We start from the raw sequence: 26,732 nt of genomic DNA on the forward strand, positions 1-26,732 counted from the left end.
GGGATTCTATTCGTTTCCTAACTTCTCTTTGGGCTTTTTGTTCTAAGGTTTTTAAGGGGATACCTTGTAACGTGTTACAACTTGATTGGTTAGCGGTGTGTAATCCCAATGGGTTGGTCTAACTAGAGTGTTTGCTTGTTTTTTCTTTGTATTTTCTTATATTTGATTACATGTAGTCTTGTTTTTCTTTGGTGGGAGGATTTCTCATCCTTCTCTTGTACTTCCTTTTTATCAATATATTCCTTTGTCGTTTCCTTTCAAAAAAAAAAAAGAAGAAAGTAATTGTTCATGACATTCAAATAACTAACTCTTCAAAGGTGCGTTAATCCTCAACTCTATATAATGTCTTTGTACACAAAATGAAATGGATATTAATACGACACTATTAAATAATATGTGTTTATATATATGTATATATAAAATTTAAATTTTATACAAATATATAATCAGGTTTGAGTTAGACTTGGGTTGCTTGAGCCACTCAACCCAAATTGACAATTTTTTGTCCAAGAACCAAAATTACAAATTAAGTTGCTTAGACTCGTAAAAAGTCAGATAAAGTTGAGTTAAACTTAACCAAGTTGTAGCCCCACTTTCAACCGAAAATCTATGAGGATGGTTATAGCCTTAAAAAATGAATTGAGCATAGAAAATCATGTAGTCTTAATAAAGGATCATAATAATGGTATAACTTAGGGGTGTTTAAAATTTGTTATAAATGCCACTAGCATGAAGCTTCTCACTTAGCAATTGGTTTGCTTGTGGGTTGGGTGATTTAAGAATTTAAGTGAAATGACAACCAACTAAAGGAGTTACAACCCATTGAAATGTCAATATTTTTTCTTCCAACTATTCATCTAGTTTTTGAGGCCTTCTCTTCCTCTAAACTACAGAAGAAAGAACTGAAAGTGCACTTGCTAGCACCTCAAATCTTGAAGTTCCTACTTCATTTATTGTTTATTTTTATCTTATAATTTATAATTTAGGTATGGTAGGGGTGGTGCCTGTAAATAAGTTGAACTTTTTTTCCTGTCCATTTGTTTTTATTTTGTTTCCTTTTTGATAGACAAAGACAAGTTTATTCAAAGGACCTATCAAGAAGAAATATGCAACCCAAGAACATTGGATGTACATAAAATGTGTCAAAAGTGGCTAAGGCAAAGGAAAAATAGAAATCTATACAATGGTCATAACCCTTCCTACACAATTGAATATATTTAGAAAGGAAGTGACCTTACAATCTAAAGAAGCCTTTGATTAAGAGTACATAGTATTGGTAAAGACATTTTTCACCAACATATATAAACTCTCTACACCCTCAAAACAATATAATTATTTTAATGGGCTACCATAAATAAATGCTCATTCACTGGTAGGGATGAATGCACAAATCTAAAATGTAAAAAAGAAAAATTTCCTGTGGAAAACCTTGAAGGAGGGGTTAAACTATGTGATGAACTATTTAAAGCAATATCCTAATAGAGTTAAACAAGTAAAAGAATTGGTAAACTATTGATTTTTCTTGTTTATTTATTTTTTTACCTTGTAGGAGACAGATTGAAGATTTTATTTTTGGAAGGATTTTTGGTAGGGCTAGCAACCACTTAGTGTTCATTTTCCAAATATCTTTAGGGTTGCAAGAACACCTTTCTTTTTTCTCTCATTAGTGGAATTTTAATTTTTGTCATAATCTTTCCATCTAGGAATTTGAGGAGCTAGTATCTCTCTTGTCCTCACTATTCCACATATGTTTTTTGCTTACCTTTCCAAATGTGAGAATTTGGTCTTTGAACACTTTAGTTTTTTACTTAGTTAATCTCTTTTTCAAAGCTTTGTCTATGTTTGTCAATTTGATTACCTTTTTTATTGGTCAATTTCATTTGAACTCAAAAGCCCCTCTTAAAGTTAAGCTTTTGCATGGATTGTGACAACAAAGAAAGTTAATACCAATGACATGCTCCAAAAGAGAAGGCCTTTTAATGATTTTTGGCCTGATTGTTATGTTATGTGCTTGGCTAGCAGTGGAACCTTTTTGACCATCTTTTTTTACACTACCTACTAGCTTTGAGACGGTGAAATAAGCTATTCCCACTTAGTAGGCTTGTTTGGGCATATCCCCTAAAAGTGTGACATAGATGATAGTTGTGTCCTTCATAGGCTTTTAAGGTCTTTGGAGAGGTCAGTTTTTGTGATTGTGATTTGGACTATTTATTAAGAATGGAAATTTTTGAGGATGGATGGAGATCTATGGAGGCTCTTTAGGACTCGAGTTCTATACTTCTTTGTGGACTTCCACCACAAATGCATTTGCTACTATCTCGTTGAGGTTGTTAACGCTAGATTGGAATCATATTTGTAGATTAAAGAAGTGGGATACTTGATCTATCTTGTAATGGATGGTTTTTTGTTGTGGTCGTTTCATGGGTGGCAAATAAGGAAAGAGGTTCTTAGAGGCTTGACGGGTGGCTATGCCAAATGTTTTATACTGTTATAGAGTTGGGATGCTCTACTTGCTAGGTTCCTTGTGTAGAAGAGAGATTGAAGAATAAAAGGTAGAAAATTCCTTGATTCTTCTTCTTTTTAATCTATACAGAGACCCGTACATATATACATTCCTAGCACCAAAATTAGTAACCTTCATAACCTAATTACAACCAATCCCTTCGATTACACCTAATTCACTTCCTAATTACAATATTATACAATTACAACTTTCTAATTTCATTATTCCACACTCCCCCTCAAGCTGGTGAATAAATGTTTTTCATTCCTAACTTGGATATACTTACTTGAAACTTTGTACTGCTTAAAATTTGGTGAGTATATCTGCAAGTTAGCGGTCAATAGACACATAAGGAGTACAAATCAATCCACTATCTAGCTTTTCCTTAATAAAAGGTTTGTCTATCCCTATGTGCTTTGTTCGATCGTGTTGCATTGGATTGTGTGCAATACTGATTGCAGATTTGTTGTCGTAGTAAAGTCTCATTGGGCCATCCCATTGAATATTCAAATCTTTCAAAATGATCTTCAACCAAAGTAGTTCACATGCTCCCTAAGCCATTGCGCTAAATTTTGCCTCTTTGTAGAAACTGAGAATGATTTTTAAAATTCATTCAAAACTATATTTTTTACATTCAAAACTGAGAATGCTCCCTGAGCCAAGCATGAGTCACACCAACCCTTGCTATTTCTAATTCAAGCATCTTTTTACATTAAATATTGAAAAATCTGGAAATAGTGCATCGGGATGATGTTTCACACCAATGATTAAGTCAAAATCTCCTCCTCACCCCACCAACTGAAAATTTGATGAATCAGAGAACATATGACACACCCTCCTGATGACTGAGTTTGATAGAGATTTTTCTGTCTTTTAAATATAGTCATTCATGTCTCTTTACTTTGTAATCAATGTGCCATTACCTAGTCATCAATGTCCTAAGAGACTTTGATAACTTTCACCTCTAAGGGAGTGAATTTTTCCCTTTCTTGCACCTACATTTGTTTTGGACTATTTGGCAAGCATGGATCCATAAGACCTTTGAGGGGATGAAGTGATTAGTTATATATATATATATTTAGAAGGGGGGTGGTTGGTTTTGTTATTTGCACTATTTCATTGATTATATGGGGTTGCATTAATTTTTTTGGTTCTTTATAGCCTTTTGGCGCCCTTTGTATACCCTTGGTATACTAGAGATGTGCCCCCTTTGTTGTTGCTTGTCAAAATACTCCCTTTTTGTCTATTAAAAAAAAAGGAAAAAAGAGAAAGAAAAAAATTATTTTTGGTGCTAATATATGAGGTTATTTTCCAAAATTGTATATTGCAATTGCAGTTTGCTGTGGTTTCTATTGGTGATTCGTTTAGGGTATATAGGATTATCCAATATGTATTATCTAAGGTTCTATTTGACTATAAAATGTTGGTGCAATTTGGAAGGAACAACACATTTTGTAGGTGACCAGCTGATTTTTCCTCTTTTATTCTTATTGACAGTGTAATGGTGTCAAGTTCTTTCTAGTTTTTTATTTTGCACTTTTTTAGGTTTTGTTTCTTGATGTCTGTGAAGAGATTTTTTATTTTTTTATTATTATTTTTATTTCCATACTACTTTGCCATAATACTTTGGCTTTTTTCCTAGTTCTGACACAAAAAAGGGATGTGGAATTGGAGTCTTTCTGGTCTTCTTAAAGAAAGATTGAAAAGAGAATTTATGACATTCTAACAGATTTGTCTTTCTTAGTTTTATATTTGAGTTTTTCCTTTCTCATATTTTTATTTTTAACTTCAGAAACCTGGTGGCATCATTGCTCTTCTGGATGAGGCATGGTATGTTCTAGAATATCATATACTAATACAGTTATTTTAAAATAAATTATTTTTATTGGTTTAGATATCAAAAGAATAATCTCTTCTTTCCTTAACTAACAATTTATCTTCTTTATTTTTTGTAGTATGTTTCCAAGGTCAACGCATGAGACATTTTCACAGAAGCTTTACCAAACATTTAAAAGTCATAAACGCTTCAGCAAGCCAAAGTTGTCACCTACTGACTTCACCATTTATCACTATGCTGGTGATGTAAGTATCATGGGTTTGTTCCCGTCCACATAATTTATTGTTGAATCCTTTTTTTTTTTTTCTTTTTTTTTTTTCCATCTGTCGTTGCTGAAAGTGGGGTTTAAGGAGTATGGCGGAATCATATGCTGTTGTCTTTTAAAAAAGAATGGAAAAAACACTTCAAAACAAGTTTCACTGATATATTTCATGGAGAGAATTGTGATTTCAGGTCACATATCAAACTGAGCACTTCCTGGATAAAAACAAAGATTATGTTGTTGCTGAGCATCAATCACTTCTGAGTGCTTCCAGGTGCTCCTTCGTGGCAGACTTGTTCCCACCTTTACCAGAGGAGTCTTCCAAAACATCGAAGTTCTCATCAATAGGTTCTCGGTTTAAGGTTTGTCTATGTTCTAATGCTTATATTGATGCTGTTGTCAGTTTTTTTTGTGCTTTTTGGTTTTGATTTCTGTTGTATGCTTATTTAGCAACAATTGCAATCTTTGCTTGAAACACTGAGTGCCACTGAGCCACATTACGTTCGCTGTGTGAAGCCAAATAATCTTCTTAAGCCATCAATCTTTGAGAATAATAATGTTCTACAGCAACTACGTTGTGGGGTGAGTTAAATTTTTTGCTCGCTTCAGTAGTAATGACTGTTTTCTGTGCATGCAAGGACTATGAACTTGGTATTCATATTATTTCAGGGTGTCTTGGAAGCAATTAGGATCAGTTGTGCTGGATTTCCCACAAGAAGAACATTTGTTGAGTTCATTGCTCGTTTTGGCATCCTTGCACCTGATGTCTTGAAGGGGAGGTAGCTTTCCTAATGTCAACACAAGTTCTTCTCCTCCTTCCCTCTTCCCCCTATTTTTTCTTTTCCCCTCCTTGAACCATGTGCCATTAAACTATTAAATGCACTGAATTTCTCTTTTAACTAATTCTTATAGCTGTGATGAGGTTACTACTTCCAAGAGGATTCTGGAGAAGGTGGACCTTAAAGGGTATCAGGTACATTTCATAGTTTTAGATTATGGCTTGTTTTTCAAGATTCCTTTGACAATAATTCTTTCCTTTTTTTCATCATTGTTTGATAAGTAATAATTTCCCACTTTTTATTTTATTTATTTATTTTTATCTGGTTGTGGAAATAGATAAACTTAAATTCTATTTTGAATGGGATCTTATTGTTAAGAACAATAAAAAATATCAGTTACCAATGTCAGAAATCATCAATTGCCAGCCCCTTATTGCATAGATTAGGGGTTCTTGTCACATCTTCTATCTTGCTTAATATTACATGATCTTAGCATACCTTCTCTGGGTGGGTTTTGGAGAAGAAATCTAACTGCTCCATTGCTGTTGCAGATTGGTAAAACAAAAGTGTTTCTTAGAGCTGGTCAGATGGCAGAACTAGATGCTCGTAGGAATGAGGTTTTAGGAAGATCTGCTAGCATTATCCAGAGAAAAGTTCGTTCATATCTAAGTCGTAAAAGCTTTGTCTTGTTGCGGCAATCTGCCATACAAATTCAAGCCTCATGTCGAGGTATTAACTATTAAGTACTATATATAGAAATTTTACTTATAAAAAAAATAAAAATTAAGTACTATATATGCACATCATGGTGAATTACTTGTTTTTTATAGTCACTGCAAGATCTTAGACTCATTGTCTTTGCCTAAGAGGAAATGTAACTTGTGTTCAACTCTTTTCTTTTCTCTGAGGCAATTGCAGTTCAAGTTGCATGCCATCGTTATGAAAAAATGAGGAAGGAAGCTGCATGTCGGACGATCCAAAAAGACTTGCGCATGTATCTTGCTAGGAAAGCTTACAACAGGTTTTGCTCTTCAGCTCTTTCTATTCAAACAGGTATGCGAGCGATGGGTGCTTGTAATGAGCTTCGTTTCAGGAAGCAGACTAAAGCTGCAATTATTATCAAGGTAAAAATCTGGAAGTACTATAAAATTAAGAGCTCATACTTTGGAGGGTTTTTGAGCTATATGTTTCCTATTTAGATTTCTTAAAAGCTTAAATATTTGGAAACATGTTACCAAAAATACAAGCAGTTCTGTTGCTCAAGTGTTTCTGGAACAGTCGAGAATCAAAACATTAGGCAGTTGTGGTTGCAAAAGTGGAATGAACTTACTAATTGTTATTTTATCTCCAAAACTCTTTTGTTAATTATATTAGTTTTGATTTGGTTTTACTTATATTGAAAAATAAAATTAAATACTAATGGACAAGAGTGATTTTGTGGAAAACTTAAATAATAAGATGGATCAAAGCAATGGAAGAAAGAGAAAATCAAGCTGAGTTATAAGTTAAGATTTGAGTAGGAAAAAAAGAAAGTGCTTCCCATCCTTTTGGTGTGTATGACTTTCTGAATTACAATGTGTACTATTGTACCTTAACTCTTCATTTTGGTTTGTCATCCAAGTTTCTGTCTACCTTTCTTTTGGTGTATAAGAGTTTAAGATGCGTCAAAAAATCCAGAATTAAAACTACCTTAGAAATTTGCTCTTTTTTTTTTGTTTCTTTTACACTGTAAACAATAAAATATACGTGCTATAAGAATAGTAGATTCATCATCAAAAGTATTCTAGTTTTACTGAAAAATCTCCTAAGTGTCAGCCATACGTATGAAGACCTTATAGCCTTGGCTTTATCTGGTTCTATTTACTATGCTGAGGAGTTTGTTATGTAGCACATTCTGTGGATAGGCTTATGTTTCTGTCACTTGTTATGTACTTTGTGCATTTGGAATAAAATCATGCTTATTACAGAGTCGATGCCGAGGATACTTAGCCCACCTTCATTATCTGAGGATAAAGAAAGCAGCAATTTCAACACAATGTGCCTGGAGAGGAAAAGTTGCCCGTAGAGAACTACGGAAGCTTAAAATAGTAAGATTGAGTTCCCTGTTTTCTTCAATTTTGTCTTTTTACTGATTCCAATTTAAGCTTAAAATCTTGTTTGGTGACAGCAGGTTTGTTAATATTTGATATTTTCCCCTCTTTAAACACCTCCATATATGGCCATAGTCTTAACAGATTCAAGTTCTTTTGATTTTTTTTTCTTGTTGTTTGGTATACACTTCAATAAATTTGAGCCTTACAATGTCAGGATTGATTATAAGAAGAAAATTTGATAATTTTCATAAAGAAGTGAGTTGGCATGTCTTTCTCTTCATCATAATTATAGATTCATGTCTTCAATTGTTTTTTATCAAGAAAAAAAAAAGACAAATAAAAGAACAACAGAACTGGCATGTGCCATCTAGCTTGCTTTCTATAGAATGATAGTAATTTTAAGCTTAGAAGTTATGGTCTTCTCACTTCCCCTTCATGCACACACTTCCAAATGGGATCAAATAATGGCTGAATATGTTCTCTCTTTTCAAATATGTTGCACTCTTCTCCTGCTAAATTCTGATTCTAGACTTTCTAGTAACCTTGCTGGCATTTAGAAATTAGCAAGTTCCATTCCTTCTTCCTAAATTACTTAAAATGGTTATATATTTTTATTTTTGATAAAAAATAGATGTTACATGAGGATGGATAGGCTGCCCCTGTAAACAAGAAAATATATAAATCATTAACAAACCCGTAACTTGGCACTCAATGGGTGCATTTAGCTGTATAAAAGTCCTAGTTCCATCTTAGCCAAAAAATCTGCCTCCTGGTTGGATGATTTGCTGAGCCACCTGTAGGAAACTTCTAAAAGCCTTGATGAGGTCAAATTTTCTCCATGAGGTGAATGTGACTCCATGAACCCCTCACTTCCCAAGAAAGAAACACTCTCAATCATGAGACTACTTAACACTGGCACTGCAGCTTCTTTCAATCTTCAAGTAATGCCTTAATCTGCAGCTGAATACAAACCAAACTACATGGTTCCAAAATGACTGGCACAACCATCTTTCTGTGACCCTTAATATGTCCTGATCCCCAAGTGGCCTGAATTTTCCTAAGTGACCATTTTCATTAAGATGGAATCTTCCTTTAGGGGATCAGTCTACACAGAATTTCCTCCTCCCTGATGCTATCCTCACAGAAGGAAGAAAACTACCATGATAACACCCAGGGCTCACTTTAAATTCTTTGGTTTTGGAAGCCCAACGGAGCATCAAGAAGGTCAAGGTATTCCACACCTTATCAGAAACTGTATTTTCATTAAAGATTCTTCTGTTCTTCTCCATTGAAATCAGTGAGAGAGTAGCTAAAAGAGCACTACTCCACTACATGCTACTTCTTCTTCCAAGAACTTCATAGGCTATCATCAGTATCTCAACAATATCATTTGGCACCCCTCTCTAAATAATAATGGGCTGTGGGCAAAACGAATCTGTCCATAAGAAATAATCAATAGAGAGATGGTGGATTACTCTGACCTAAAATGGTTATTGTGCAATGATTTTTTGATATTTCTGATATCTCTGCAGGCTGCTAAGGAAACTGGTGCTCTCCAAGCTGCTAAAACTATGCTGGAAAAGCAAGTTGAAGAGCTGACCTGCCAACTCCAGCTGGAGAAACGCATGAGGGTAATAACCACTTATAACAAATGCATCATATCTTATTCTTCTTGTCAGTATTCCTTTGTTAGGTCGACTCTCATCCAAGCATAGTTAAGTGATATATCAAGAATCGTAGTCTTTCGGTTTATTCCTACAATGCAAAATTTTGTATTTGTATTATATCTTTGTCCCAGATTTGCATATTTTTCTTGTCACTGACTTAATAGTCCAAAATGTGAATGATATTGATTATTAAAGAATTCATTGCTTTGGAAATTAGAATATATGTTTTTGTTGTTTGAGTTATTTCTTACCTGACCCTAGTGCTATACTTGAAGTTGGTTGTGTCAACAGATTTCTTATATATAGCCTGTGGGTTTTAATACCTATGTAGCCATGCTTGTCTTTTTGAATCATCAAGTTACTTTAGTTTTTCCCTGGAGTGTCTTCTGCATATCTAAATAGTTTCAGTGAGGCAAGTTGTCAAAGTTTTGCATTGAGACTTATGCCTATAGGAGTATAATTTGCTCGGTTTAGGAAATCATTCAGATTTTGATGTTGAACCTGATTTCAGCCAAGAGGAATGCTAAGTGCCTCTGAGAATTTTGAAATTTAAATTGGTTTCACTTTTATCATCTTGAACAGCAATTAAATTGTTGAAATCTTCTAATCAAGTGGCTGACAGCCTAACTGAGTGCTGGATACATGTGATGGGACTTGGATACTCTTAATAATCCTGCAGGTACTGAAACCATTACAAGAACACAATGCACCTTACTGTGTAGAAGTCTTTGAAATACTATTTGGGTAATATTTCACAAGGAGTTGCCGATGGATCTTCTGGTTCACCAATCATTGATGGTTCCTCAGCTCCCTCACCTAGATATTTCCTAGGTTCATCAGGCTAATGGTTATCTTGTTGTTTTGAACTGGATGGTGGTATCAATCAACATAAAATCTTTGTTGCTTGACTACTATAAGCGTTGGTTTTACTTTTTCTTTTGATAAAGATTAAACCTATTCATATCAGTAGAAAATGAGTATAATTCAAGAACGATGGATAAATAATTTAGAAAGAAAAGGAACAACAATTAAACAAGAGATAAGGAGTGCTAAGCATGATGAAATAAAAGATACAAACTACAGGTGGCAAAAAAATCCACTGATAAGGCTTTAGATGAGAAGCTCCATGGTTAGCCAAAAAGTCTACAAAGTGATCATCTGACCTATGGATCTAAAGGAAAGAACAACTCAAAGCTCTGGCAAAGTGAATATATTAGTGCTTTCATGAACCTGATCTCCATGGTTCATGTTTCCTTGAGATACCCAAGCTATCATTAATATCGAGTGTCCTTGGCTCCCTCTACCATAAAGTTGTTTTGAAGTCTAGTGAGCTATACTTGAGCCTTCCAACGAAGTGAGGATCTTAGCCTCAATGGTCAACCCCCTTCCATAGTCTTGGATAAGATTCTAACTACATATCCTGTGTGATCTTTGAGGACACTGTGAACCCTTCATGGGATTGGCTAGTAACCTGTCTAAGTTGAACTTGAGCTATCCCTCTGGAGTAGGTTTCCACTCTGGGAGAACCTCCACTATTCTCTTGCTACACAAACAGGCTGATTTCCAATCCTACATGATGATGCTTGACGATCCTTTCACAAAACGAAGTAGTTAAGGCCAAAAGGTGAAAAGAGAGAATTTCAAATCTAATGATTCCATAGCCACTCACAAAAGAATCTTGCACTCAAAGTAGGGAAGGCCACAAGCGTCATATATTCAACCCAGCCATTCAAAATAATTTGTGTTAAAAAATCCTAACCACTGGGCTATGGAGAAATAAATATCCACCATCATTTCTACACATGATACAACAATTTAGGCATAAGGCTTTAGAAGACATTATGAATTATAAACATTGTTAAATTGACCTTTCTTTTGCCACCAGCCATGCAAAAGCCTTGATATTAGAAGGGGCTTAGGACTTTCAAATAAAATTTTTGGGAAAAGAATGGGACCATCTGGAGGGAGAGCAAAATTGAATGATCTTCAGGAGAAAAGCCCTGAAGAAGTGAGGCCAGACTATCTCATGGGAAATGGAGCATAGAAAATTGACATGGATAAACATAGAATTGCAACTGGTAAGGTTCTTTGATTTCCTGGTCATCCAAGTACAATAAAAATTAAAATCGTTTGGAGAGAAGAAGAGGAAAGATCTAGAAAGATAGAATAGAAAGAATGATTACCCCACAGAAGTTTTTCCCTAAAACAAATCCTGTTACCATTACCATTGAGAACCTGAAAAAGTAGAGAAATCAAGGAAGACTTTAGATATTTTTTATTCATCAGCATAAGTGTGAAAATTGTGAAAGTGTGAAGTAATGTCAGCATCCCATCTATTGGAGTCTAAAAAAATAAAGACTTCTAATTACCTGTTGCTCTCCCTTGGAAATCTCAACGGCCACTTACCTAGAATGGTTATTTTTCTTGGGGGAAATCTTTCCATAACCCAAACCCCCTGCTATGTTAGGTCTTATCGCCTGATTCCACCTAATTAGATTGTTATTTTTCCCTTAATGAAAATCTGAAATAAAGAAATCCCTTTATGATCTTCCTAATTTGCACTTTGAAAACTGAGAGGGAATAAGTGGGAATGTGAGAGAAACAAGCTAGGATAAGTGATTCTTTCTCTTTGGACAAATAGGCTTTCTTCCAACCATTATGAGATATCCTTTCTAAGATTGGGTCTCTCTAGAGCTACACCTGCAGAGCTGGAGATTGTCAAGTATTACTTGAACTTGGTTAAGATATAAATGACAAGAAGATATCTTTTATTATTTTTATTTACTTGCTCTTGTGCCCAAATCCTTTGGAAATGGCAATATATGTTGACATCGCTTGAGAAATATACATAGAAATAACCTTTTGATGACAGAAAGAACCTTGGAATCTCTATCTTTAGATTTCTCTTGTTTATCTGCTTTGCTATTATCAGTTAGGGTTTGTCAGGCTTTTGGTCATATGCTTCCAGAACAATGCAGAAAGAGCAGTAGCCTTTTTTCAAGACGGGATGTTGATTTTTGCCTTGTCTACCATAAGCATTATTATGTGATATATGCAGAAAAATTGGTTAAAGCATCACTAATGTTCTGGGAGTAGGGCCATGCCATTTCTGCTGAATCTTCCCCCTTTTTTGTTTCCTGTCCAAAAAACTATCTGCTCAGGATGGAGCTGTTAATGTATTTGGATTTTGGGTTTATGGGGTTTTGTACTTATTAATGTGTAGTCTCCATAGATGTGTGTTGTGTTAAAGTAAATAGTCACTGCAGTTAGGGCATCTGATGACATTGGACGGGTCCTTTTTGGCAAGGTGCTTTGTGTAAATGAAATATTGGTTCAACATCAGCTCAAAAGTAAAATGAATGAAATATTTGTTCAACAACAAAAGGTGATGTAGAGAATATAGGTTGGTCAAATTTATTTTAGTGTATAACATTATTGGAAACTAATAATAAAAATAATCTTAGAAGAAATTACTAAAAATAAATGTCTAATAATAAATTGGTATTCTTCCCCCCTGAGCTGGAGTCTTAGTACAACTGTATTTGCTAGCTATAACGCATCCTTCCTGGCAAGATAAGAGACTCTTCCTTGACTCCTGAATGCTGTTGTTATTTTTTTTTTTGGTTTTTCCTTTTTTGTTTTTTTTTTCTTTCTTTTTTTGACTTCTGAACGGTAATACAACTTTATGGAAAGGGTGAACTGGTAGGAATTTGTTATAGCCATGATTTTTGTTGGTGATGTTTTAGGCTTTGTATTTGAATGACGTAATCCCTTTTAAAATGAAATTTATGATCAATCATATCATTATAATTTTTATGTAGAGAATTGTAATTCAATGTTGTTTTTATCTTTGTAGTGTGAGGTCTGTATTCAAAATAATGCACAAATAATTTATGCTGCGTCAAGGTTCTCTTTTTCATCTGTTTTGAAATCTAAATGGGAAAAAGATTAGATAAAGAAGTAGAATAAGAAATATATATGGTGAACCTCTCCTTTACTTGATATTCTGGGCTATTAGTGTTGTGGTATTGATAGTCTTTCTCTCTGTTTCTCTTTCTTTTTCCCCCCATTCACAATCCCCCTCCCTCTCTGCCCCTGTTTTCCATATATTAGCATCACTGCACTGCTGCATCAAACCTGTTTCTACATTTTTACCTTAATAGTTTATGGGGTTTGAATTCCCAACCTCTTGCTCTGAGGTCATTTTGAGGATCTCCTTGATACTATTAGCTTAATTTGTCTAATAGTATTGTATGTTTCTTATTAGTGTATCCACTTTATTCCAGGCTGACATTGAGGAAGCCAAAACACAGGAAAATGCAAAACTGCAGAATGCTTTGCAAGAGATGCAAGTTCAATTTCAAGAAACTAAAGAAATGCTTATCAAAGAACGTGAGAATGCAAAAAAAGCAGATGAGAAAGTACCTATCATACAAGAGGTTCCAGCTATTGATCATGAAATGATGAATAAGTTGACTGCTGAAAATGAAAAGCTCAAGGTGAAGTTCCTGAAAGCCTAGTATGTATATGTAGCTTTTGGATAAAATCTCATGTTTTGATTTAAGTCAAATCAAAAGTTCTGTTGCTGAGATTCTAGCTTTTACGTTTATATTTAATGATATCATCCTGACAAATGACACTTAGCAGGATTTGGTAAGTTCACTGGAGAAGAAGATTGATGAGACACAGAGAAAATATGAAGAAACAAACAAGATCAGTGAAGAGCGCTTGAAACAGGCTTTGGATGCAGAGTCAAAAATAATTCAGTTGAAAACTGATATGCAAAGGTTCTTACAGTCATTGATCTACATCTGTTAACATATGTACTATGCAACGTTGGTCTTGCTACCTTTGTGAAGTTAATATAGAAACTGGATCAAGTGATTTCTTCTCATTCTCCTTTGTGTTTAATTGTTAGCTATTTCTTTTCTCAGACTTGAAGAAAAACTTTCTGACATGGAAACTGAGGACCAAATTCTGCGTCAGCAAGTATCGTTGCATTCTCCTGTTGGAAAAATGTCGGAACATTTAGCAATAGCATCTGAGGTAAACATGCCTTAGAAAACAAATGTTTCTTATTTTTGGGTTCTTTTAGGGCATCTAACATTCTTCTATTTGTTATCAGCCGCACTTGGAAAATGGTCATCATGGGACTGAAGAAAAAAAGACCAGTGTAATTTACTTAAGACAAATCTCTTTGTTGTTGTCTATACTTTTGGTGCATTTTTGTTGTGTGGTAATGAGGAAGATCAATTTTCTACAGGAGCCTGAGAGTGCAACACCTGTGAAAAAGTTTGGTACAGAGTCTGATAACAAGTTGAGGAAATCCCAGATTGAAAGGCAGCATGTGCGTGCTTGAAGGAGATAAAAAAAGGAACATTTTTCTGCATTGTTTTCTAAAGGTGAAACTTAATGGATTTATAACATTGGTGTGTTGTTTGTTGTGCAGGAGAGTGTTGATTCTCTTATCAAATGCGTGTCACAAGATCTTGGGTTTAGTAATGGAAAACCAGTTGCAGCAGTTACTATATACAAATGTCTTCTGCACTGGAAATCATTTGAAGCTGAAAAAACAAGCGTATTTGACCGTCTTATTCAGATGATTGGTTCTGCATTTGAGGTACATATTTATATTGCATAAAATTAGTATTTCATTTATCCCAAGGTGAGATTCAAAGGATTGTTGACAAAAATTTGTATAATTTTTTCCGGACTACCCAATTTCGATCACAGAATACCAGTTGTTGAAATTTCCACTTGAGTACATTAAATCCTACTATATTTCTTTTTTGAAAATAAAGCATGGGGAATGTTGAGGTGACACACAAAAGAGAACAGAGTGTTCTGAAAGAAAATGTCCAGAAGAAATTGGGACATCTTTCTTTTTCTTCTCCTTTTTATTAGCTAAAATTTGATGTTTTTAGGATTCTTTTCAAATGTAGTTATTTAAAATTTGAGCGTTGGAGTAGTTTAATTCTTTTTTTGGGTTTTGCTCCTGTTGGAACCAACAAGCACTAGATAAGCACAAACAAGGAACTAGTTCTTACTAATGTGTTCATCGATTGATAAGTTTAGACTGTCTTGCCATTCAAATTCTTCCCAAAATAAATTGTCTTTGTATATGTTGGTTGAAGTTCACATTTTCTGTTCAGTAACATGCTTTATCTTATATATATATATATAACTTTTCCTAGCAGAACCAGGATAACAATGAACATATGGCTTATTGGCTATCCAATACATCTACACTACTATTATTGCTTCAACGGAGTCTCAGAACTACTGGTGCAGCAAGTCTACAACAGAAACCTCCCCCTGCACCATCATTATTTGGGAGGATGGCTCAAGTAATGATATGTTCATACAATTATTTTTAATTCACAATTTTTTGTTATCAATTGATTGCTGGAAGATGATTGTGACTTAAACTTAGGGTTGGATACAAACAATCTTTGGTGTCAAGTAATGCGATTCATTATTTAGCAATTCTTATGTGCAGTTTTCCTACAAACTAAAAACATATAATTTCATTTTTATGTTTTCTCAGGGGTTCCGCTCATCCTTTTCTTCTGCAAATGTTTCGGTAGATGTAGTGCGTCAGGTTGAGGCTAAGTATCCAGCTTTGCTTTTCAAGCAGCAACTCACAGCATATGTGGAGACGATATATGGAATTATTCGAGACAATTTGAAGAAGGATTTGTCATCTGTCCTTTCTTCTTGTATCCAGGTATATTTGACTCTTAGGTTTCTGTTTTAGGATCTTTCAGTTACTTCTTTCTTAATACAATTTATGAACATTGGTTCTTACAGGATTAGGGGATGTGCAATAAAAGTGAAAATTATGCACTAAAAGCTTTAGTTTTGAATTATGTGTTGAAAGATTGAGTACAAAATTTACTGTTGGAGAATTGGTGTTGTTATTGCCAGATTATATAGTCTGTATGGACTGGGATTTAATTTGAATTTGTTTCTATTTTTATACAATTAATTTATTTCTTGTAATCAGGGACTGATTTAGTAGTTGATTTATTTTTTTATAATTAGTGGCTTATTTAGTAGAGTAATTCTAGGCCTATAATAGAGTAATTTTCTTTCCTTTTTCTTGTTATATACATTATAAAGAAACTATAAATATATCCCTGGGAATATACAAATATTATTCAACATCATTCTTTGTTTTTGTGATATCAGGGCCTTGTGCTCAATAGTTTTCTTTCTCTTTTGTCTACCTACTTCAATTGTTGATGCTAGTCCTAATTTTTCCAGCCTTAATTGATAGTACTGTTCACATATTCTTTCTATCTTTATTGCCAGCATACTTCTTTCTCAAGTGCAATCTTCTAGTTTATCCTTGGTAGATCCTCTTTGTTCTGTTGTTCCATGCAGTATTTCTTTAGAAAATGATGGTTCGGCTATAGATCAGAATCAGAATGATAAAGAAGTTGTTGTGTTCCTAGACACATAAAGTAGGAGGAGGATGATATCACTATCTGAGGCATGATGAAGTGCAAAGTTGAAAAGTTTGAAGTGGAAAAAAAGTCTTTTCAGGTAAAGTTTGAAGGATCGAATGGTGGAACTTGGGTATCAGTAACAGAAAGGAGCCATGGTTTTGTTGTATCAGTAGGATTTGGAAAGGAGGAGTTGGATTGGTTGACGGAGCATTTGAAGAAAGCTGTGGAGTTGGAGGATACCAGGGGATTTACACGAAAGTTCAGGGGCGAGAATAAGATTCACTTGATGGAGATTTGCTTCAACAATAGAGGGCGATTCATGAAAATCACTGAGATAGCTACAAGAAGGAAAACTTTACTTCTTGTCATTCCCGAGGGTGTTAAAGGTAATGGATGGGAAGTCCTTAGGAGGGCGATTCTTTCAGTGCAAGATTATTCTGATCAAGTCGGAGAAGAGTTGAAGAAGACGTTTGGCAATACTCAGATGAGTAAAAGCATATATAGAGGTGGTTGGTCATACGCAGAGGTGGTTGCAGAGGATGGACTTAGGAGTGGAGTTCCATTATCAGCTGGAAAATGGGCCAGAGCCGTAATATGTGAATGCAAAGAAAAAGTCCAAGACTGGACTCATGAAGGCAAGGCCATTGCGAGGATGATGGGTGTGAAAGGTATAGTGTCTATAAATCCCATTTCCGCTTTCAAGGGGTGTTTGTTTGTGAGTTCAGCAGGAAGAGCAAAATGGTTCCAAGGGCAGGAAAGACTTTTAGTGAAAGGAAGGCCTGTTCTCCTAAGAAGATGGTCGCCAAGAGAAAATATGATTATTCCCGGAAAATTCAGAAGGGGTTGGTTAGAGTTGAAAGGCCTTCCTTTTCACTTGTGGGAGGAAGACCAGCTGAAATTCATCTTGAAGAAGTGGGGGAGGGTGATGGAGGTAGCAAGGGAAGCCGTGAAGCTGTTGGACTTGACGAAGGTGAAGCTGTGGGTGGAGATGCATCCTAATGTCGTGCTTCCAGCATTGCTTGAGGTGGAAGATGGGGCCTAGGAATATATAGTAGCAGTTTCAGTCATCGGAGAAGAGGGTGAAGACGACACTGTCACGTCCGAGACAACCCACTGCAGGTACGAGTGGTTGAAAGAGGAGGGTTGCGTCTCTCAGACGACAAAATTTGCAGAGGGGCTATGAGGTAGTATCAGGGGCAATGAGTGCTACAGTAGGGAGCTTCTTCCTCGGGCACGTTATCGGTGCTCAAGTACAAGTATGGCGGCCAAAAGGGAGAAAGGATGGGAAGAGAGCAGATTGGGCCTAGTAGAAGAAAACATTCTTAGGCCCATAGAGCCTGAGACTTCTACTAAAGCCCATCCAGTAAGGGCCCAAAGAGGGAGAAGGAGTCGTGGGCTTCACGTTGGCCCAGACGCCCCTCAAGCCCATGGCGTAGCGGCATCCCCTTCATCTCTCTAGCGAGTGGGTTCCTCTGCAAAAGCGACCACGCAGCCTTGTTCAGGAGATGAGAGGGCCGGCGTTGAGGTTATACATGGAGAGGATGGTCGGGCCGATGAGTTACAAGCCCAGACTTTATCCAACCCTAGCCCACCTTCAAAGATAGAAGATGTTAGTTACGGGCGTCGGACTGTGGGCTGTAAGTCAAAAGGCCCGTCGGGGTTGGGCCAATTTCTAGGAGGATCGAAGTCCTCTGGCATGAAAGGTAGGTCTCGAGAGGAAGAAAGCGCAGCGAGAAAGGGGAAAGCTCCAATGGTTCAGATGGGAGACTTCACGCAAGGGGAAAAGACGATGGATTCAAGGAAGATGTGGTCCAACCTCTTCCTTCCAAGCGCGGCTCGCTGTCATGGACAACGGAGTAGCAACGAGCCTCTTCCCCTACGGAGCGCATCGCCATTTAGCGAAGTCCGCAATCTGGAAGTGGATGGCGGGATGGGATCTCAACAGATACGAGGTATCAGAGCGAGTCCCATCTTTCGTTGTCTTCTGTCAAGGAAATGCAAGAGCTGGTCGAAGGAAGAGACCTCGACGTCAAGACGAGAGATGGACTCGCGAAAATCCCAACTCGAAGATGACAAAGGAGGATTTATGGGCCGAGCGGGGTACGATCCTTGTGGTTCTTCAGTCACGGAGTCACCTTCTATTCCAAGAACCAAAGGTAAAGAAATCATTTTGGAAGGAAATTGTGAAATTCCGGGAGTGGAAAACATGGAGGAAAGTCAGCCTTTTTCTTCTCAGCCACCCGAGCCTTATTCCTCTTCTTTCTGTAATCTGGAAAAGCATCTGCCGAGTCCCTCTGGTCCTCATCTCCCAAATTCAGATTTTCTTTCCCAGTCTCCTTCGGTAAATCAAGGTAAATTTAAAATTTTTCCTGAAATAGGCGATGTTGGTCCCTTAAATTTTGTTGGCATCCCTGTCCGTGTTGAGGAGGAGAATCAGAGAGCTGTTTCTAACCAGGTGTCCGAGAGATCTATCCCTAGGAAGTCTTCTAACCTAATGTTAGGTAGTCCGGGGGTTAATGCGGCATCCCCACCGGAAGACTTTCTTATCGATGGCCTGTTCCCTAGGAAAATGGCTAAAGTGCGAGAGGTTCTATGCTCTCTGGACATTAAGGTGTACTCTAGGAGGAAGAATAGAGGCCCATAGGCGATTGAATCCAGGTGGATTTGGTTTGGAGGGTTAGGGCCTGAGTGTTTTTCCATGAAAATTATCAGTTGGAATGTCAGGGGTTTGGGTTCAAGTAATAAGCGAAGGGTGATTAAAGATTTCCTTAGGTTAGAGAATCCGGATGTTGTGATGATTCAGGAAACAAAAAAGGAGAAGTGTGACAGAAGATTAATGGGCAGTGTCTGGACGGTCAGAAATAAGGATTGGGTTATTCTCTTGGCGTGTGGGGCTTCAGGAGGGATTTTGTTCATTTGGGACTCAAAAAAGTTGTGCAAGGAGGAGGTGGTATTAGGCTCTTTCTCGATATCAGTCAAGTTCGCTTGGAGGGCTGTGGACCTCTTTGGATTTCTGTAGTTTATGGTCTAAATAGTCCCTCACTTATGAAGGATTTTTGGGTGGAACTTTATGACATTTATGGTCTAACTTTTCCGTTATGGTGTGTGGGCGGTCATTTTAATGTCATAAGGAGAAGTTCAGAAAAATTAGGGGGCTCTAGGCTAACTTCAAGCATGAGGGACTTTGATAGTTTTATTAGAGAATGTGAATTGCTTGATCCACCTCTTTGGAACGCATCATTCACTTGGTCAAATATGCAAGAGTCTCCCGTGTGTAAGAGATTATACCGTTTTCTTTACTTAAATGAGTGGGGGCAGCTCTTTCCCCAAGGCCTTCAAGAAACCCTTATCAGAAGGACCTCAGATCATTGGCCAATTGCTTTGGATACCAACCAGTCATGTGGGGCCCAACACCTTTTAGATTTGAGAACATGTGGCTGCAACATCCTAGTTTCAAGGAGAACTTTAGAAATTGGTGGAGGGGTTTTCAAGGAAACGGATGGGAAGGCCACAAGTTCATGAGGAGATTACAATTTGTTAAAGCCAAATTGAAGGAATGGAATGAGCTTTCTTTTGGAGAGCTTAATGAAAAGAAAAAAAGTATCCTCAATGATTTAGCTAACTTTGACACCATTGAGCAGGATGGGGGTCTCACCTCTGAATTGTTAGATCAAAGAGCCTTAAGAAAAGGGGAGCTAGAGGAATTAATTTTGAGGGAGGAAATCCATTGGAGACAAAAAGCTAGGGTGAAATGGGTTAAGGAAGGGGATTGCAACTCTAAGTTTGTTCATAAAGTGGCTAATGGCAGGCGAAATAGGAAATATATCAAGGCGTTGGAAAATGAAAGGGGCTTAGTGTTGAATAATGCCGAGAGAATCATAGAGGAGATCTTACTTTACTTTGAAAAACTCTACGCGAGTCCTATAGGAGAGTCTTGGAGTATTGAAGGATTAGATTGGTCCCCTATTTCGGAAGAGAGTGCGATAAGTTTGGATGCCCCTTTCACTGAAGAAGAGATTTCTAAGGCCATTTTTCAAATGGATAGGGACAAGGCTCTGGGGCCTGATGGCTTTACTATTGCAGTATTCCAAGACTGTTGGGATGTGATTAAGGAGGATCTAGTGAGAGTGTTCGCAGAATTTCATAGGAGCGGAGTTATCAATCAAAGCACTAATGCCTCTTTCATTGTTCTTCTGCCCAAAAAGAGTACGACAAAGAAAATCTCAGATTTTAGACCCATTAGTTTGATCACTAGTCTCTATAAGATAATAGCCAAAGTGCTCTCAGGGCATCTAAGAGGGGTTTTACATGAAACCATCCACTCTACTCACGACGCTTTTGTTCAAGGGAGACAAATAATGGATGCGGTTCTCATAGCAAATGAGATAGTGGATGAGAGAAGACGATTAGGGGAGGAAGGTGTCGTCTTCAAAATTGACTTTGAAAAGGCTTACGATCACGTAAGGTGGGATTTTTTAGATCAAGTGTTGGAGAAGAAGGGGTTCAGTCCTAAATGGAGGAAATGGATGAGTGGATGTTTGTCCTCGGTATCTTATGCAGTATTGGTGAATGGTAGTGCTAAAGGTTGGGTTAAGGCATTGAGAGGATTAAGACAAGGTGACCCTTTATCCCCCTTTTTGTTTACTTTAGTAGCAGATGTATTGAGTAGGATGCTTTTGAGAGCAGAGGAGAGAAATATGTTGGAGGGTTTCAGGGTGGGTAGAAACAGAACTAGGGTATCTCATTTGCAATTTGCCGATGACACCATCTTCTTTTCTAACACTAGGGAGGAAGACTTGCAGACTCTCAAGAGTCTTTTGTTAGCATTTGGGCATATTTCTGGGCTTAAGGTCAATCTTGACAAGAGTAATATTTATGGTATCAATTTGGATCAAGCTCATATTTCAAGATTGGCTGAGATGCTTGAATGCAAGGCTTCTGGCTGGCCTATACTCTATCTGAGTCTTCCTTTGGGTGGGAACCCCAGGGCAGGTGGATTTTGGGATCCAGTGATTGAGAGAATTTCAAGAAGATTAGATGGATGACAAAAGGCATACCTATCCTTCGGAGGGAGGATAACTCTCATCCAATCTTGCCTTACCCATATGCCCTGTTACTTTCTTTCTTTATTTAAGTTACCCGCTTCAGTCGCTGCAAAAATCGAGAGGTTGCAAAGGGATTTTTTATGGTCAAGGATTGGGGAAAGCAAAAGAGATCATTTAGTCAGGTGGGATGTCGTGTGTAAACTGAAGGAAATAGGGGGTTTGGGTTTTGGGAATATTTCTCTGAGGAATCTCGCTCTTTTAGGGAAATGGCTGTGGAGGTACCCTAGAGAGGGTTCAGCTCTATGACATCAGGTCATACTAAGCATTTATGGTTCACACTCCAATGGTTGGGATGCTAACACATTAGTCAGATGGTCACATCGCTGTCCTTGGAAGGCTATTACTCAAGTCTTTCAGGAGTTTTCCTCGTTTACTCGGTTTGTGGTAGGAAATGGGGAAAGAATTCGGTTCTGGGAAGATTTGTGGTGGGGGGACCAACCTTTGGGAACCTAATATCCAAGACTATTTAGAGTAGTCTTAGGTAAAAACATACCTATTTCTTCAGTTCTCGGTCCTACTCGTCCTTTCTCTTGGAATTTAAATTTCCGTCGTAACCTGTCAGATTCTGAGATAGAGGACTTAGAAGGCCTCATACGATCTCTCGATGGATTGCATTTATCTCATTCGATTCCAGATGCCAGATTTTCGCTCTTATCTTCTTCAAGACTTTTTTCAGTTAAATCCTTCTTTCTAGCTTTATCCCAATTTTCTGGATCTCCTCAAGTTTTTCCTTCTAAGTTCGTTTGGAATTCTCAAGTTCCTTTCAAAGTGAAGTCATTCATCTGGTTAGTGACACACAAGAAGGTGAATACTAATGACATGCTACAAGTGAGAAGACCCTACAAAGCCCTTAGTCCTGATATTTGTATTTTGTGCATGAAGCATGGGGAATCAGCTGATCATATTTTTCTTCATTGCTCCTTGACGATTGGGTTGTGGCATAGGTTATTTCAGTTAGCTAAGATGGATTGGGTCCCCCCGAGGAGCATCCTTGACATGATGTCCATCAAATTTAATGGATTTGGTTCGTCTAAGAGGGGGATAGCCTTGTGGCAAGTTGCAAGCATCGCTCTTATTCGGATTGTGTGGTGGGAAAGAAATGCGAGGATTTTTGAGGATAAAGTAAGGAATTCAGAGTATCTTTGGGACTCTATTGTTTTCCTTGCTTCTCTTTGGGCTTATTGTTCCAAGGTTTTTAAGGGGACTCCCCTTAATGTAATACAACTTGATTGGATAGCAGTGTGTACTCCATAAGGAGTGGTTTTTTTAGAGTGTTCGCTTGTTTTTCAGTGTATTTTTCTATAGTTTAGCTTTCTTTGGCGAGAGGATTCCCCATCCTTCTTTTGTACTTATTTTTATCTATCAATAAATCTATGTGTCGTTTCCAATCAAAAAATCTTTATTGCCAGCATTGGTTCAGAACCCATTTTTCAGTGTCTGCATTTTTTTTTTTTTTTTTTCTGGTGTGTTCCTCCCCATTTTAGCAATCTTGTCATATCTCCAATCAACCTTAGATGACAGAAAATTCCAATACCTCTTCCACTACTACCCAAACGACAAAAAAATACTCAAACCTTAGTTCCCATCCCAAGAGAATTCCATCCACTTTTAAATTGAATGGAGGCAATTACCTAGAGTAGTCTTAGTTGGTAAAAACACATCTGGAAGGAAAAGGGAAATTATGGGTTTTTGATGCTTCAGGAAACAAAGAGGAAGTTATGTGATAAGAGGTTTGTGGGTTGTGTGTGGAAAGTTAGAAATAAGGAGTGGGTTGTTCTTCCTGTTTGTGGGGCATCAAGAAGGGTGAGAATTATTTGGGACTCAAACAAGTTCAGTTATTTAGAGGTGGTACTTGAATCTTTTTTAGTAATAATGAAGCTATGTTTAGATGAAGAGGGGCATTTTGGCTTACCTTGGTTTATGGTCCCAATAAGTTTGGTATGAGGAAGGACTTTTGGATAGAGCTACAAGGCCTCTTTGGCCAACATTTTCCAAAATAGTGTGTTTTGGGGGAGGAGATAGGGGTTTTAACTTCATAAGAAGAATCTGTGTAAAATTAAGCATCTCCAAACTAACCCTTGACATGAGGGATTTTGATGCATCTTTCATTTGGTCGAATACATAAGAAATCCCTTTTTACAAGAGGTTGTGTAGGAGAGAGATGGAAGAATAAAGGGTGAAAAATTCTCTTTCTTAAAAATTAAAATTTTCTATAAAGGCTCACATATATATATAGAAAAAAATCCTAACACCTAAATTAGAAACTTTCCTAACTTAACAAATCCCTTTGATCATGGGATTACCTAATTCTCTTTTACAAAATCACAACTTCCTTAATTCCATTCTTCCATATTCCTCCTCAAGTTGGTGAATTGATGTTTTCCATTCCTAGCTTGGATACATCTGCTTGAAACTTTGTACTGCTTAAACCTTTTGTGAGTATATTTGCCAGTTGACGGTCAGTAGATACATAAGGAGTACAGATCAATCCACTATTTAGTTTCTCCTTGATAAAATGTTTGTCATTTTTTATGTGTTTCATTCAATCATGTTGCACTGAATTATGTGCAATACTGATTATAGATTTATTGTCGTAGTAAAGTCTCATTGGACCATCCCATTTAATCTTCAAATCGTCCAACATAATCTTCAACCATAGTAGTTCAGAAACTCCTTGAGCCATTGCTCAAAATACTTTTTTTGAACTGGATCTTGCCACCAAACTCTATTTCTTACTTTTCCATGTCACCAGATTTCCACCAAGAAAGGTGCAATACCCAATAGTTGATCTTTTATCAACCATAGATCCAACATAATCTTGATTCATGTATGCTTCAAGTACTAATCATGAGCTTCGTTTAAATAAGATGTCCTTTCCAAGAGACCCCTTAAGGTACTGTAGTACTCGATTAGCAACTTGCGGGTGAACCGCTTTTGAACTGTGCATGAATTGACTAATCACATTTACAATATATGCTATATCCAGTCTTGTGTGAGAGAGATAAATGAGTCTTCTTACCAGAAGTTGATACATCTCTCTATCTACTGGAGTATCTTCCTCAACTTCCCCAAGCTTATGATTAGGATCAATAGGTGTGCTTAGTGATTTACACACCAACTTCCTTGTTTCCTTGAGAAGGTCCATTACATATTTCCATCGAAAAATACAAATTCCCTACTTAGAATGTGCAACCTCAATTCTTAGGAAGTACTTTAACATTCCTAACTCTTTAATCTCAAATTCCTTAGTCAAGTATTATCTCAAAGTCTACCTCTCTAGTTCATCATTTCTCGTCATGATGATATCGTCTACATATATCAAAAGAGCTATAACTCCCCTTGAATCTGAATGCTTGATGAATAGCGTATGATTTCCTTGACTTTGTTTGTATCCTATGTTTTTCATCACTTTTGCAAACCTTCCAAACCATGCCCTTGGAGTCTATTTCAACCTGTATAAAGCTTTCTTCAGTTTACACATCTTTTTTGTGGCTGGGTTACTACTAAATCCAAGAGGGACTTCCATATAAATCTCTTCTTCCAAATCTCTGTTTAGAAATGCATTTTTGACATTGAACTGTTGTAGATCCCAGTTATAATTTACTACTGAGGATAACAAAATTCTAATTGTGTTCATTTTGGCAACCAGAGCAAATGTCTCTAGATAGTCCATACCATATGTCTAAGTGTATCCTTTAGCATGTATGCTGCTTGAATATTCTACAATTCTCGTGTTATGACTGGTAATCACTCTTTTAGATTGAGCAGTGAAAGGGGTAGTTTATGATATCTTAGACATTTTTTTTTCCTTTCTTTTCTTTCTTTTGGAATTTAAATTCTTAGAGGAGGGTAACTTAAAAAAATACTTGTTATTGGAAATATGAAAGGCTAGATGTGGGGTAACCTACAAAAACATCCCACACAACTTATGGACGTGAGATGGAGATAGCCATAGCGTGCACGCTGGAGGTCAACTCTGTCGACAACCATGGAAGCAATGTCGGACCACGATTTTCGATGATATCGACGGACAAGAACGATTAAAGTCCTTACAAGGCCTCTTTTGCGCTTGCGACATGTTCATGATCTTTGTTTGCAGCAAGGACGAAGGTTTGTCTCGCGATTGGTGACGATGACAATGGTTTTTCGCTGGTGCAAGGAGATCGATGTTTTCTAGATGATGCAAAGATGAAGGCACTATGAGAGGCTAAGGTTGAGGCTGTGGCTGTTCAACCTGTGCTTGCTATGGTGGTGTGAAGGCAACGGTGCAACCTTAGTGGCGCGACAACAGGGCAAGGCAAAGACGAGGGTAGCGACATTGAAACCTGTGTTCACTTCAATCCACTTACTGTTGCAGAAGGGGCTGCAATTTAGGTAAAATAAACCTTCGAAATTCAATAATGAAGGTCGACATTGAACTCAACAGTGAAGGTTGAAGAAAATTCTTCTCCTAGTTTCACGAGCCTAGTGTCACAAGCTGATTCAAATGAGCCTCCCCATGGGCTTATATAGAGCCAGGAAGCTTCTAGAGACTCTTAGAGTAGGAAGAGTGTGGAAGGTTCTAGAGAAGCCTGGAGGAATCCGCACAATTCTACACTATGGTGGAAGGCATGAGAGGAGTCCGGGGCTTTCTAGAGAATTCCAGAAGTCTCTTGTATATCCTTGTACATAGGCTTGTATTTAGAATGATGTAGGACATTCTAGAATATACTTGAGTTGTAAGGAACCCTCCAAGGTTCCAGAGAGTTCCCCTGGTGCCTATAAATAGGTGAGGGCCTCATTTGGCCAAGGCACCAAACAAGTGAGCATCCAAACACTTGTAAAGGTTTCCTTGAGTTAGTGAAAACTTCCATTCTTTAAAGAGTTGCCTACTAAGCTTCTTAAGCTTTTGAGTCGCGAGTGTCTTAGCCGAGCAAGCTAAGCATTGGGGAGGAAGGCTGACTTAGCAAGATCAAGCGTCTTGACTTGCCTAAGTGCCACACAAGCTTAGCGAACGACTAAGTCTGTGACACTAGGCTTTGATACCATGTAGAAG

The 26,732-nt window shown here is 37.2% G+C and overlaps 1 protein-coding gene across 2 annotated transcripts in view; it reads left to right on the plus strand.

Annotated features, from left to right (window-relative positions):
• LOC100259730 (myosin-6) overlaps nucleotides 1-26,732 on the plus strand; it is a 113,534-nt gene that overhangs the window by 55,643 nt on the left and 31,159 nt on the right. The window contains exons 14-31 of one of the 2 annotated variants that reach the window (XM_010651896.3): nucleotides 4,296-4,333; nucleotides 4,459-4,585; nucleotides 4,794-4,964; nucleotides 5,053-5,184; nucleotides 5,272-5,381; nucleotides 5,515-5,575; nucleotides 5,933-6,110; nucleotides 6,300-6,505; nucleotides 7,349-7,468; nucleotides 9,007-9,105; nucleotides 13,428-13,640; nucleotides 13,789-13,928; nucleotides 14,076-14,187; nucleotides 14,267-14,314; nucleotides 14,405-14,488; nucleotides 14,591-14,761; nucleotides 15,336-15,488; nucleotides 15,689-15,868. In XM_010651896.3, the coding sequence (XP_010650198.2) occupies nucleotides 4,296-4,333; nucleotides 4,459-4,585; nucleotides 4,794-4,964; nucleotides 5,053-5,184; nucleotides 5,272-5,381; nucleotides 5,515-5,575; nucleotides 5,933-6,110; nucleotides 6,300-6,505; nucleotides 7,349-7,468; nucleotides 9,007-9,105; nucleotides 13,428-13,640; nucleotides 13,789-13,928; nucleotides 14,076-14,187; nucleotides 14,267-14,314; nucleotides 14,405-14,488; nucleotides 14,591-14,761; nucleotides 15,336-15,488; nucleotides 15,689-15,868 (2,343 nt within the window). The remainder of the gene's footprint in view (nucleotides 1-4,295; nucleotides 4,334-4,458; nucleotides 4,586-4,793; nucleotides 4,965-5,052; nucleotides 5,185-5,271; nucleotides 5,382-5,514; nucleotides 5,576-5,932; nucleotides 6,111-6,299; nucleotides 6,506-7,348; nucleotides 7,469-9,006; nucleotides 9,106-13,427; nucleotides 13,641-13,788; nucleotides 13,929-14,075; nucleotides 14,188-14,266; nucleotides 14,315-14,404; nucleotides 14,489-14,590; nucleotides 14,762-15,335; nucleotides 15,489-15,688; nucleotides 15,869-26,732) is intronic. The other variant, XM_002285543.4, reaches the window with a different exon arrangement.

This window comes from Vitis vinifera, chromosome 5, assembly GCF_030704535.1.
Source record: "Vitis vinifera cultivar Pinot Noir 40024 chromosome 5, ASM3070453v1".
NCBI classification, from domain to species: domain Eukaryota; kingdom Viridiplantae; phylum Streptophyta; class Magnoliopsida; order Vitales; family Vitaceae; genus Vitis; species Vitis vinifera.